Source organism: Argopecten irradians, chromosome 14 (genome assembly GCF_041381155.1).
Source record: "Argopecten irradians isolate NY chromosome 14, Ai_NY, whole genome shotgun sequence".
Taxonomy (NCBI): Eukaryota; Metazoa; Mollusca; class Bivalvia; order Pectinida; family Pectinidae; genus Argopecten; species Argopecten irradians.
The window spans coordinates 21,382,594-21,398,275 of record NC_091147.1 but is presented as its reverse complement, the minus strand read 5'-3'; the positions used below and the strand labels follow the sequence as shown (position 1 = coordinate 21,398,275).

Sequence of the window (15,682 nt, the reverse complement as noted above, 5' to 3'; positions counted from 1 at the left end):
ACATTTTATAGTCGTAGTTTTATTAGTCTTTATTAAGTGCTAAAGGGGATCGTTTTTTACTGTATTTGTTTTTTACAAGTTTGGACCTTGATTCGATTTCATACTTATGATATCTTTGATCAATTTTAATTGTGGCAGTGGATATAACTGTATTACAAGAATTCACAGAGTTCGATCTATATGGAGAGATGTGGACCATATAATCTGGTATGTATTGTGATGTAGTATGAACATATCTCACAATAATCAACTATATGTATTTCGTCAGTGTATTCAGAGATTTAGATATACTGTTGTACTCATCTATCTTTCTGTGTGTTACAATGTTGTTGAGTGAAGTGATTTTGATCAAGGATTTATAGTTATATTGTATAGCTAGTAGACTATTAGTAGGTAAGTATGGAAATTAATCACTATAAATGTAGGAGAGATGAAACTGTAGCGGCCAGACTGGGATTCGAACCCAGGTCTCCAAATGCTAGCCGAATGCTCTATCTATCTGGTCACCGATGATCGACTCAGTCCAATTTCAGCTACATTCCTTTCACCCTTTTCAAAGTCTTCGCCATTGAAGACAAACATGTACGAGACGCCTTACACCCCCACCGTGGGTATGGTGAGGGGAAATGTAGCGTCCAAACCGGAATTCGAACCCGTCAATGATATCACAGCTGTTACTGTTGAAAGGTATGATATTTCAATCTGTGACCAAGATTAAAAAATAAAACATAACAAAACAAATAGACAGCTCTGCTTTTGATCTATTTGGATGACATGTAACCTAAATACATGTATCTGTGTTTTCGGAGTGTCGAATCACCTAACGCGTGCATATTTCATAAAGAAAATCTGTGAAAATCTGTGATTTCTATCAAATTTAAATTTAATTTTTAAAATTCATTTAAAACTTGGTTTTTGAAATAAAGCACAAAATGTAATTAACAAATTAACATCAAGTCATAATTCTATATTTCTCTGTAATTTGCTAAACGATTTCATCGTATTACAGGTAGTGATAGCTTATGGGAATCCTTTGAAATTTCCATTTAGTTTAGTTCTTATTCAATAACTTAAGTCTGTCTCTTTGTACTGATTTACGTGGTATCTGAAAACATCTTATATAGGATGTATAATCTAGCTAATTGTGTAGACTAACCTTTTCTTATTGTACCTTTTGTACGCGTCACTTTGTGGCTTTTAACCACGATAAACCTATGTCTTTCTATGCATTTTTTTCTAACCTGTCTCCACAGGTTAATGGTGATCAATTACACGAGTATTTAAAAAAATCTCTCTATCGTTCGAGAAGATTCAATGTACTACGATATTAGTAAATTGTAGTATATATTGTTTGCAAGACACTCAGTCATTTTACCGAAGAATGTCCAAATACTATTAGAAGTGAATGGGGCTGTGATTGTCACTTCAGTTCATTCAGATCCAACTCAAGGGGAGTTGCTATTTTATTGAATAATAATGTTGAGGTGAATGTTATTAAAGAACGAAGAGATTTATCGGAAAATTTTTTAGCCCTTGATGCAATTGTAGATGGCTATAAAATTACTTTAATTACGTTATATGGGCCAAATACTGACTCACCTACTTTTTATGTCTCTTTAACAAATACTTTAGAAGATTTTGGTAATGATAAGTAGATCTAGATTACGATAGTAGTTATAAAAATGTTAATAATCCAAAGGCAAGAGAGAAGATTTTAGAAATTATTGAGAATTATTCACTGGTTGATATTTATAGGGATCTACACCCAGAGTCTAGACGCTTCACTTGGAGAAAGAAAAGCCCTATAAAACAAGCTAGATTGGACTTTTACCATTTATCTGAAAATTTGTTACCAAGTGTGGCCAATGCAACTATAGAAGCGGGTTATAGATCTGATCATTCTTTTCCAATGATTAATTTAAAGTTCAATGAATTCAAACGAGGCAAGGGGCTCTGGAAATTCAATTCCTCACTAAGTGATAAATCTATGTGCGCATCCCGAGTCCTGGACTCACAGAATTTTAAAAGGACCCATGAAATTTCTGTGAATAGGTATCTATAACACTGGGACCCATTGTTTTCACAAAAAACATTGAAAAGAACCCACGACAAATAATCGTAGATTGAACACTGCTCACTATGCTCACTATTATACATGTATGATGAAGAATATTTCAAAATGGTTAAGAATATTATTGTTGATACCAAAAGTCAGTACTGTTTACCATGATAGGAACAACATTAGTAATGTTGCTGATACAGATATTCAATTTGTTATTTATGACCAACTTTTCCTTGAAACTCTGCTAATGGAAATAAGGGGTAAAAGTATCTCTTACTCATCTTTTGAAAAGAAACAGCTAAATTTGAATGAAGACAATCTTAAGAAAATTATTCAAAACCTAGAAGAACAAGAGCATGTAAATATGGAAGTATTAGAGGATAAAAAAGCAGTTAGAAATATTACGAGTAAATAAAATTAAAGGAAGTGCCATTCGATCTAGAGCAAGATGGCAAGAAGGTGAGAAACCAACAAAATATTTTTTTTTAAGTCTAGAGAATAGGAACTTTGTTTCAAAGATAATACCTCCAATTGAAAAAGATAATAGTGCTATTCTAACAGATCAAGATTCTATTCTGAAAGAGGTTCATTTTTACTATGAAAAACTTTATGACGATAATTATGACATAGATGATTTTAGTTTAACAGAATACTTAGATATATATGATGTCAAAAAATTAAATGATTCAGAGTCTTTAGATTTCGAGGGGATTATCACTTTAGAAGAGGCAGCGAAAACACTAAAAAATGAAAAAAATAATAAAAGTCCTAGCACAGATGGTTACAGAGCCGAATTTTTAAATGTTTTTTGGAAACAACTATGAGTATTTATTGTCAGGTCTATTAATCATGGTTATATAAATGATAACTTGTCTTTACGAAAACATTGTCATCTAAGAAACGACTGTATTGCTTCTTTGTAGACTTTCGAAAAGCCTTTAACTACGTAGATAGATTAAATTGATGAAGTAAATTGACTAGACTAGGTATTAGTAATCAGAGGTAAAACCTTACAGGTCATAAAATCTCTTTATAAATCAGGCAAATCTGCTGTTTCTCTTCTCACTGGTAAATGTTCTAATTTCTTTGAACACAATGTCGGATCAACGCAAGGAAAGATTCCATCGCGTCTATCATTTTTCCTTTCGTTACTGATTTTGAAACTTCATTTATTCGGAGTGGTGCTACAGCGTTTGAATACGGGGAATAAGCTTATTCCTTCTGATTTACGCTGACGATCTTGTAATATTTTCAGAAACTGTGGAATGACTTTATAGATGTTTCTAATATGCCTTTAAACACTGTCTTATTGCATCTGTTTGATACACATGATTGTAGTATTATCAATATGCTTGTAAAGCTTGGCGTCGAACTAAGGCAACTTACATTGCAAATATTCACTTGATGTTTTGCAAAAAAAAAAAAAAAAAAAAAATAATAATAAAAATCTTAAAGTGAAAACGTCTACCTGCACTACCAAGATCAATTTGAACTTGGACGATACCGATTGGAATGCATAAGAAATAACAGAATAATTAATTACTGTTTAATCTGATTGATACAAGCAATTGTATATTGAATAAATATTATTCCTTTTTCACTATCCCATACATGTACCTATACTCAAAAGAGTTAAAAAAGGACAATTTAGTCTAAGAGTTCAATACAACGTGCACATATTCATGTATCAAAAAATGTAACAAAACAGTTCTTATGTGATATGCCAGAAAAGTCCACTTACAGTAGTGTGTTAACATTATAAGCCTAAGGTGCGTGTTCTTGTTTTAAATTAATTTCATCAACTCTTCATTGGTTTTGTATTACATTTGTTCAACGTACGTGACATTGGCTCGGGTATATAGGTATACAGTGTACATGTTTAAGTTCCATACATTCTCCGTGCACATCATACATCTGCTATACCAATACACTAATACATTTTTGTATGTCAGAGATCTTGGGTAAATGCATATTGTGTCATTTATATAGGACTAATTCACGTACCATGTGATACCGCATAAAGTTTTTGCGGGGCTATTGTTTCTATTTGTAATGGAATGGCGCCAAAAGATGATATCCCGAACTAACGTCATTTCAGTGGGACAAAAAGTTACGTTCCATTACCATTGGATATGCTAGTCCCGCACAAAGGTTATCGGGTATCACGTGTTACGTCAATTAGCCCCATTGCACTTGTGATTGTTGTCATTTCTTACCAGGTCGCTAAATAAATAACATCAAATTGTAGCTGTATTGCTGTATTTTCACACCAAAACGCGTCATGACACAATACCGCTGCATTATAGGTCACACAAGTAGATCATCTGTCCTACTTTCCGCGGTGTGAATTGAATAGTAATGAAGGATATCAATGTGATAACATCTCGGGTACCAAGATTAAACGTAATGTTAAATGTGAGAGGTTTTTTTAAACAATCTTTTTAGCAACATTATCAAAACCTTTTACGAAATTTCTTCTACTGATAGAAAAAGAAGTTTGAGTGAAGTCATCATCATAAAAGAGTAAGGTGATTAGTTTGAATGTCCAAAACAAACCTACTGGGACTATTTCACGTACATTTTAACACGTGGTACCCGATAATGTTTTGGCGGGACTAGCATCTGCAGTGGTGATGGGCGTAAATCTTTGTAATCTTCCAGCTGAAATGACGTTAGCGCGGGATATCATCTTTGAACGTCATTTCATCACCAATAGAAACAATAGTTCCACCCAAACGTTATCGGGTATCACGTGGTAAGTAAATTAGTCCCATTGATATATATTTATTTTCATCAAAATAATCGAACGATAAGGAGAAATTGATTTACGACAAATCTTGTCCGCAGTTATTACAGTGTTAGCATGCATCTATGACAAACATCTTAGCAAAGTATAAGTTCATAGCAACAATATTTTCTTACTCTTACGTTAAGCCATGCATACAGTCTGTGTGTACCGTTACCATTTTGGTGTTGATGGCAATTCAATGTCGATTTCAAGGGTACATGATGTGTGCTTTCAAGTAAAAATGGTCATTGAACTTTTGATTTCAGAGAGATGATAAAAATTTAAACTACTGATGGCGACTTCATGTAATTGATGAACACAGAATTGTTTATGCTTTAATCTTTTAAATGGTAAAGAGACGAAAAACGAAAACCATCAATACTTGAAAAGGATTATTATTCGGTAACTGTGTACTCTTGAGGGAAGCGTTTATATAATTAAACTCTTAACTGATTTCGAATGATAGTTATATTCCTTTTGTTTAATTTCAGAACTGATTTCGAATGATAGTTATATTCCTTTTGTTTAATTTCAGAATGTTAAGTACAATTGACTGAGCGGCTGATATTTCAATCTAAAATATGTTAGGAAAGAGCAAGTCAAAAGAAGCCATCGACCAGATACCGAACGATGGCGTATGTGAGGTGGCTTTCCTCCCGTACAAGGAACAGGACGAATTCGACAAACCGAGACAACCTCGAATCCTCACGGAAAAGCTCATCTACACGGCGTGTCTATGTTCGGCGTTCTTTGTGTTTGTAAGTAAAATTGACAAAAGATCGGTTTTGTTCAGAGCCTCTGAATGTGCCTTGCTATGTCGTATCGTATAATGTACTTCTGGAATTACAGATTGTTGTCCACAATTTATCCTTAATATTTTTAACGTAGAACTAAATGAGAGTTATATCAAATTATATGTGCGGAATATGTCCGTTTCTTGCATCCGTTATGTATTATCTGTTTTGCATTTTTCAGAGTTCAAATGAAAATTATTTGTTACCAAATTTAATTGACTTTTACGATCATGCAATGGGCGCAGGTACAATTCTAATTTCCTACCTGTCATTTGATGGACTACCTATTTTGCTTTGAAAAAATATTAAGGAATGCTCATTTATAATATATCGTCTTGCTTTTTGTTAAATATTTCAATATATGTGATGCGTCGCAAAATTACATGTCAACGCAAATGTTGAAAATGCACTTTCTCCCGACATTTATTATCAGAAAAACAGGTATGTAAACACAACAAAACGTTTATATTACAGGGATGGACGTACGAACAGATGGGTCCCGCACTGCTGGATCTCCAGCACAATACGGGTGTGACTTTCACCTTGGCCTCCGTCTACATGATGGCGGTCAACATTGCTCACATCGCAGGATCTTTAGGTGCCAGTGTACTCTATGGCCGACTTTCTACCTGTCTGATTTTGGGGGTCAGTATAGTGGGCGTGGCCTTAGCTATGGCAATTATACCCTGGTGTACAGAATTCTTACCAATGCTGATCGGTCACTGTGTTCAAGGCCTATTTGGAGGTAGCGTGGATTCGGGTAAGGAATGCTATATGGTATAAACTTATTGCTGATTCCAAAAAAACGACAAAAAGACTAAATAGTCATCTGATCCTTTCCACATTAAGATATTTGACCTTGAAATGTCAGTGTACCCAAATTGATACCATAATTAAGAAAACAACTGGAACTTTTTATGAATAAAGTATAAATCTCATGTCTCAGTGATGACACTAAATAATTTGTTTTATGCAAATATATCTGATATTTTCTCTGAAACATAATTCAGAAATTGATCACTTGGTCTGAAACATGTGAATCTTTAGAAATGTGGCCGTACAAATAGTATTATTTGTACCATCCTTGTTCTTTCAGAACATTATGGGGCATTCTCAATTTTTTTTGTTTAATAATGAAACTTAGATATAAACACTCAACAGAAAAAAAATCTAAATATTGCTGCTACCCTACACAATTTGTCTTTAATCAAGTACACAAATCACTATATACATGCATGTACTGTTATTGCTCCCATCTTGTTTCTTATTATATCATATTTAAGAATATGACACCCATATACGACGAGAAACGAATTTAGTGGAACAGCTGGATGACAAAGTCGTTCCACAACGTCGGGTTTGCAAACTTCCTCCTTCCGGTCGTCCCTTTTTTTTCAAATGACAAACGATAAACAAGCAATATAGTTGAAACAAGATTTGATTGACTTATTACAGTACATCTTACTTGATTTTTCATCAAGAAACAACACATTAAAGATTATACATTAAATATTGTGGGGGACTATTTTTTATTGATATGAAACTGGCGTAATGTTTGAAATCAGTTGATCGATGCAGAGAATCGTTGTTTTCATAAATATATTTACAGTGTTTTCATAGGCAAATGATTGTTTTCGTAGGTTGATTGATTCACATAGCGACGAAACACTTAGAATGTAAATATATATATATAACATGGTATTAGAGAATTATGCGTATATTGGTATCAATTTGGATACAATGACGTTTTAGACAATACGAAATTGATAATTAAATATCTAGGTGCTATTGGTTTATGGGTTAAGTCTCAAAGTTACAAGGTATTTATTCTACTAACCTCAGCTTTCAATTATTACTTTCCATTCATTTCATTATTCCAATTACACATATTTACTTTACAAGTGAGGTATCACAATTAATCAACATAACATTAAAGATTTATACATGCACGGAACAAAAGGAGCAGACAGTGATTTTCTTACTCAATAAGTTCAGGGGCCAGTAGCTTTTGAATTGGTAAAAACTACATTTCATCTTTCTTGAAACTTGTATATTTTAGAGACTTTTTTTATTTGGGAAAATATTTACATAAGATTGGGAAAATACAGCGAAAATTCTCTAAGGGAAGTGGTCTTTATAAATTATTCGGCCACAAATGAATTTTAAATCACCGGGAGACAAAGAGATCAAACCTTTTTTTATATAAGTCTTTTCCATACAATCCTCTCCTTTTGGTTTTTAAATACCCATGTTTATTGTCAACCATTATTATCTGTCTATGTTGCAGTGGTCCTCGCGGAGATGCTGTCCATTTGGGGATCTAATTCAGAATCTCCCATGCAGGCACTTTACTTCAGTTTCGCTTTCGGTGCCATATTGTCTCCACTTGTTGTCACACCCTTCCTTCAAAGCAATGACGAAACAGGATCTGATGGCCTGAATGGATCTATGTTATTTGTAGCGCACAGTGTCGCAGCTGAAAACGTCACAGAAACTACGTCAAATGATCTCAGCAATAATTTTTCCTATGCATACACTACCATGTTCACAATCACTAATGACGTGATAAACAACTCATCAAATACATCGACACCATTCCATGATGTCGTAACGTTGTCCCCAGATACTGACTGTGTACAGATGCCAAATATGACATTCGAAAATTGTTCTTACATGTATGACCAGATAGTCTTTCGGTATTCCTCTGATCTGTACATTCCATATAGTATATCCTCAGGACTATGTGTTATTGTTTCAATCCCATTCCTTACCTTGTTCAGTTTATCATTGTTAAAGAAATTCCGAGTTTCTCATGTCGATGAGGATATACGTGTTGAAAAGCATTCGTCAAAGAAGATGAAGGCGGTGACTTTGTTAGTGACTGGACTTATTTCTGGAATCGACACGGCAATGGAAGATGCCTACGGTGATTTTCTGACCGCATTCTGTGTCTCACAGATGGGATGGACGAAACAAAACGGGGCTATGGCAACGTCACTTTTTCACGGCTCATTCGCATTTGGTAGATTCATAGGTATTTTCCTTGCTATACGTTTCAAACCTTTACAGTTAGTGATATCATATAGTATTCTATTAATAGCCGTAAATGGTGTTTTCATTCTAAGCGGTTTGTACGGGTTTAGCAACGTTATATGGGTGTGCAGTGTATTAGCAGGTATTGGGATGTCTATCATATCACCTTCTATATTTACTCTCACCGAAGAATCATTTTTCCCGGTAACAGGAAAGATAGCGTCATATTACGTCATCACCGCGTGCCTTGGTTCTGCCATAAACTCGTTCCTGATTGGATATCTGATGGACAGTTGGTCACAGATGTCCATGTTGTATGTTCTTTGTATAGAGGGATTTATAATCTTCTCCATGGCATTAGTATGCTACTTTCTGCTTCGGGTGTTCTACAAAGAGGAACCAAGTGATTTATCTGAAGATCACGTAGAAGCCGACAACAATTTATGACGTAAAGGCATAGGATCTCAACTAAATACGCGATATTGCAATGCAAACTTTTGATTACTTGTAACTGTGTTTTATTACAATATAGACTGAAAGATAAAGTTTTGAGATGGAAATATATGTGTTATTTTTCAATCGAGTGAAATATCACTTGAAGTCACCCGTCCAACCCCTCAAGTTTTTCCGGCTAGCGTTTTTATCCTCCCTATTTTTTATTCCTTCAGCCTCGATGATTATTATTTGTTAATATATATAGGATCTTACTTCATTGTTCATTTCATATGAGATTTTATGAAACGAGTCTAAGAAGTTTTTTTGCGAGGCTTGGCGAGCAAAAATTAAAACTTCGAGACGAGTTTCATAAAATCTCATATCAAATGAACACAAATGTAAGATACTTTTATCACATGACTCCAAATACCTACCTAACAAAGAATTTCACGTCAAAATGTATTCCGAGAAACCAGCAAAGGCCGCCATTTTGTCCCGTCGTCCTCGTAATCTTGACGTCACGTCACTTTTCCCTACGTCATTTTATTGTTTCTGTCTGACGTCACAATGAACTTCCAGCCAATGAGAATCGCTCCAGGTCATATTACACTGGTGACATACGAAAAAATATTACACGGGCGAAATTACTGGATATCAGGCGAATTATGTGATAAATAGATATACGTAATAATGTAGAAATCTGTATAATATCTCGTGTGAGCAAAACAATTTGGATTGTTAGGGATATCTTTATTTATCCAGCCTCATACAAAAATCTAGTATTTCTATTGGCTAAAATGACGTCACGTGATATCCAAGATGTAGTCGTATCATGTTAGTAGATATCATATCAGGTTTGGACGATAGAGTTATCGTTCTTTTTCCCTTACGCCATTAGCAACAAAATGGCGGTTAAGTAACGCTTCGCGACGACGGCACTCAACAAGATGGAGACAAAATGTTTGAATGATAGCGCTGATAACCACTTTCAAGGTAAACCGAAATCGGCAATACTTATTTAGGATTATTTAATAGAAATGGACCATGACAACGCATTCGAGTCATTCAATGATGTGAAAATGACTTCAGTTTTGAGTCGTGCTGGTGTGGTTTCCATACATAATGGATTTTGCAGTTGTTCATTGAACACAGGTTTGTTTCGCCTCGCCCGATACAAGTTTATTTTAGACTCAATATTTTTCCGTATAAGGTCAATAACAAAATGTGTAACTAATATCAAGTTCATAACTTACATATTCAACGTCAACAAACACACCTTGCTCTCCCTTTATCTGATTCTCACTATCCTTCTCTCATACAATACCATACATGTATTTATTTTACAGATATTTACTTCAAAATTAAAAAAAAAAAGGAAAACAACTTTTATTTTTTGGTTCTTTTAGATATTGAATTTTTTAATGAAACATTATCATTCAAAATTTATTTAAAAAGAAATGACTTTGTTAGCTGTTTTATTTTGTGAATCTTTACTGAAAAACTTTGTTTCTTGTGTGTATTGAAATAGAAATATGTATGTATCTATCAATGTTGAAGGTATCCCTTAACTTTAACTTGATTTTCCACTTTTACTAATTGTACAGTTTTTACGTGAATGGGTTTCAAATTAACTAAATTTGCAAATTGCATAAACTGTAAACACTTAGAATTTCATGTACATCATGCATTTTTTAAATTACCATTTTGAAAGATCAACAACCTTATTAAGACCGAAAAATTTAATAATAGTTGTGAATCATTTAAAGCCCCCAATCTCTTTCAGACTGACCAAGGTGTCTCTTTTTACTTTTTAGTGCGAGTGTACTCGTACTGTTATTTTCCTTGTCGGGTGTAGAGTCTGTGTACATCCGCTATGCGTAGATTCCAACTGCGCACGCGATACCGGAAGTCAGTGTCTTATAGTGTTAAATAGATTTCGCCATGATTTAGTGACACCAAATTTTCAAAAATATATATTACGATATACTTGTCAGCGATAATCTACTATGCATTAACAACAGTGACATTTCAGTGCTAAACGCATTTGTTTTGTGTAAATTTCAAGCGGTGTATCGTATCATACAAACTCTTGCATCGGTCACATTATTCTAAGCATCTGATCAACTCTGGTAACTTCTGGAACAATACAATGCAATTCAGGTTTATAAAGTCAATAAAAGAAAGTGACGAAACGGATAACTTTTAGCACCGGCCACATATTTAATCTATTTCACATCATCCTAGGTCCTAGTTGTACGTTGCACTATCGCTTACTAAACCCTGTGATCATAGACCGCATTTGCTGCAATTCTAATTAATATTTATAAAATTACACAGATTTGCGTGAGAGAAAAAGAATAAAAAACACATTATGAAATAACAGTCTGAGCTCTAGATCTAATGTACCCCAGAAAGGCGTTCAAGCATGGCACAGGTAAGTCACCACGTGCACAGAGACTGGACGGTGTTCTAGTCCACGACTATTTTGAACAACGAAACAAGTTTATCGTATCAATATCAATATGATAATAAACACACTTTTATGTAACAAAGAACTTCAAAGTAATTTCACATTTAAAGTTCTGATGAAGTAAAGGAAAGTATGTATTACAATGCGGCAAGGGTGTAAACCACCTCCTTGCAAAAGTCATAAAGATAATGAGCGAAAGTGCTACGTACACTTGTTGCAGAGGATGATTTTATAGCGGGAATTAAGGTTAGGAAATATTTAGCGAGCACTTAATGTCTAACAGACATATCTCTAGTTCAATTTCATAATTCCAGATATAATTTGTATAATATACTGTTAAGCGTATTGATAGTGTCAACAGATGGGTTTGGATAAATAAATAAATATATATATATTTTTTGAATTAATTCAATTTTGCTTGTTACGAGCATTTTCATTGACTTAAAATTTTACTCTACCAGCCCATAAAGGACAAAATGGCGTCGCCGTTTGTAACGTTGCTTCTGATTGGCTGAGATGACAGCGTAATGATTTCAAAGACAAAATAGTCCCACGATTTGGGATTTGCATGTCTTGACCCTAAATTACCATAGCTGGCTGTAATGAGTACAGATTAAGTACAAAATAAGCCCATCAGGGAACGACGAGTGTTTCATAAAACCCTGGATATAACCCGCCTGTACCAGTAAATGACAGACTGTGTTGTAACATGAACAAAGTGGAGGATGAGCAACATTATTTAGTGGTTTGTCCTTTGTATGATGATATTAGATATTAACTTGTTATCAAAGCAAAGGGAAATATAGATTTTTTTAGCAATATGCCAGGAGGTGTAATGTTTATGAAAATCATGAATTGTGAAAATATACAAAAAGATGTTGCCAACACACTTTTTATTTCTATTCAACGACGAAAAAGTTTTAGATACAATTGGAATCTCTTTAAATTAATATATAGAACGAATATACGTACTCGGCCTACAATGCATTTCTAAAGACGACACCATTGTCTGTCTAAAAGTCTTTTGAGCTGCAATAATATTTATATAATTTGATGATTTTGTCGATTAGCTTAATATAGCTATGTAAGTAATTGATTATTACAATTGATATGTTCATACAGCCATGATAACCTTATTTATTAATGATAAGACGATAGGCCATGCACTTACTGAAGTTTAAGGCAATACTAGTACTGACAATGCCCTATTGCAATAATGATAAATAGGACTAGAAGTGGCCATTTCTTACTTATTGAATCTTTTTGTGGTAATATTTAGCAGCATTCTTTTTTATAGTGATATTGATTTTTATAGAAAAAACTTATAAAGTCATAAGTTTTTTTAGGCTGGGACATTTTAATTTGTTGTGTTATTGTATTCATATAGCTATGACAACCTGATTTGTTATGATATGACGTAATGATGGCATATAATCCATGCAAATACTGAAGTCTATGGCATATACTGATAATGTCATACATTTGTATGACAATAATGAAAACATTGAAATAGAGGTGGCCAAGTTTGACTTATTGAATCTTTTTGTGGTAACATTTTGAAAAAAAAAAAAAAATATAGTGCTACTTATGCTTATTGAAAAAAAATGATGTGCCTTAAGTCTTTTTATATTGGACATTATAATTTATTGTGTTGATGTATTCATATCGCCATAATCACCTTATTTATAATGGTAAGACGATAATGGTGGCATATTACTCAGACAATTACTGAAGTCTATGGCATATACTGATAATGTCATATTGCAATGATAACAACATTGTAATAGAATTGGTCAATTTTAGGTCACCTTAGACGAAGTCTCAAGTGACGTACTTTAATAGCCTTTGTCCGTCGTCGTCTGTCGTCTGTTGTATGGCGACGAACAATTTACATTTTTACTTCTTTTCCAAAACTGCTGAACCAAATTTGTTGAAAAGTTGCATAAACTTAATGGCTAATGGTCAACCACAATTGTGAATTACATGGTCCCAGCCCTCCAGAGACTTGAGGGGTGGGGCCAAAATGGGTCAAATAGGTGAAAACTTCAAAAATCTTCTTCTGAAATTTCAGAAATGGTAGAAAAAAATACTCTTCATAGATGGAAAGGTCTTAAGGTCTTTTACAAAAAAAATGTGAATTATATGACCCTGGGGTCTAATATTTCCCCTTTGGGAGAGGGTAAAGTTTACTATAGTTTATTTAGGAAGAAACTCATTTTTGTGCATTATTTGGTCATTTGTAATAGGATATAAATCAAATGTTGTCATCATTATCAGGAGCCAAGCGCGATCAAAATGACTAAAATAAAATAAAAACTTTTGAATTCACAGATTTGATGGAACCAAATACCCTTAATAGAGTATAAAGTCTGATTTCAAGGGTCTGATAGGCCAATATATAGTGTTTATATGTCTTTGTTTCATTCTGTATCCGAACTTAGGTGACTGTTAAGGCCCATGGGCCTCTTGTTACGTAATGAATCTTTTTATGGTAACATTTAGGAAAATAATTCTTTTTATAGTGCTACGGATGCTTATTGCAAAACCTAGCGTCTCATAGGTCTTTTTAGATTGGACATTTCAATTTGTTTTTAAGCATTGGTTGACATATTTTTGACATGCATTGGTGTTTAACATATACATTGGGTGTTCTAGCATAGCCAATGGTGCGCGTTAGCGAATTAATATCTACATCTTATTCATTATATATTGATAGATATTGTATTTCAATTGTTAAATCCGCGAATATAGCAAATGAATGGAAAGTAAAAATACACTAAAACGCCGTGTTTGTTATCAGATTTGAAAATATTTACCTACGTCAGCATTGAACGCAACAAATTAACGGTATGCGACATTTTAAAGTAGTACCGAAAGCTCTGAGTTCTAATCATGGAGAAGTGTCATTGCGGTATCCGCTACAAAACAAATTAATCATAATTCATTCGGACGGAAAACCACATAAACAGTACGATATAGTGTACGTATATATATGTGTGTAATACGATTATAACATCGTTACGACCTATTTGATTGTATAGGTCAGTTGTTTGAGATTACACTAACGTCCTATTAACATCCGGGGACATTTTCCCGTGCACGCGACGTGTTGCGTGTGTTTGTGTTTTTGAAGTCTAGATCTCACAGAGGCAAGTTGCCAGAATACGGAACAAACATATCACATCCGGTCACATCATGCTGGCGACCGGCAAACTAATCGTCCCACACCCGTTATGCAGAAACCACCACTTTGTTTACATTCCATTGTAAAATTTGCGCTTCCTTTCTTTCTATACATTACAGACGGGCATACTATTGATCAGTCTTGAGACCAATATAACATCGAAAACGTATTTTAGTTTATTATTAATTCAGAGCAAATCTGTCATCTGAAAAAGGCAAAATGTAAACTAAGTAAATTTATTTAGATTATCGTATGACGTAACATCTTATCGAAGCGTGATCTAGCCTTTGGGCGCAATATTCTTCTCATTGACCAAATGTAATATGTAAATATAATGAAATAATAGGACCGTCTACTATCAGGTCAGATAAACAACGTCTAACACATCCGTAAATGTGATAAGGAGTCCAATGGCGAGACTTCATGTAGTTTTATCTGTCGACTAATTGCAACAAAGTTGTATGTACCTAAATACGGAGTTATCGGTGCATGCTTGTCTTTTTACATATAGACTGTACCGACACATACGCATGGACACTTGTTTAAGGACTAAATAACTAGCTCGTAGCACGTAGTCATATCGAAATCGGTTATCTGCGGGACAGCTTATAACATGTAGTATAGTAATTATGTCAGTCTATTTTTTTATGTTTTTATTTGTTCGTGGGGGAATTATCATTGTTCATTTATAGAAATATGTATGATGTATCTTTCTCCCATCATTCACTGATTTGTCACCGGTTTTAGCCGTGGAAGATTTCTCTGTCAACCCCTAGGGTATGGCATATTGCGCGCGATAACCTTTTGAACCTGAAGACAATTACGTGACGTCATGATTTCATGTGGTGTGACCGTGGCGTGCATTGTTGATGACGTCATCAATATTTCAATTTCAACAATATTTTATTGGTATTAT

At 34.1% G+C, this 15,682-nt stretch overlaps 1 protein-coding gene across 1 annotated transcript; it reads left to right on the top strand.

Moving 5' to 3' along the window:
• Positions 1-103: 103 nt before the first annotated feature.
• Positions 104-9,237, top strand: LOC138307954 (sodium-dependent glucose transporter 1A-like). Its single transcript, XM_069248894.1, has 4 exons — positions 104-207; positions 5,386-5,608; positions 6,119-6,404; positions 7,932-9,237. Exons 2-4 carry the CDS (start codon positions 5,432-5,434, stop codon positions 9,122-9,124), a joined length of 1,656 nt encoding a protein of 551 aa, XP_069104995.1. The 5' UTR covers positions 104-207; positions 5,386-5,431; the 3' UTR covers positions 9,125-9,237.
• The last annotated feature ends 6,445 nt before the right edge of the window (positions 9,238-15,682 follow it).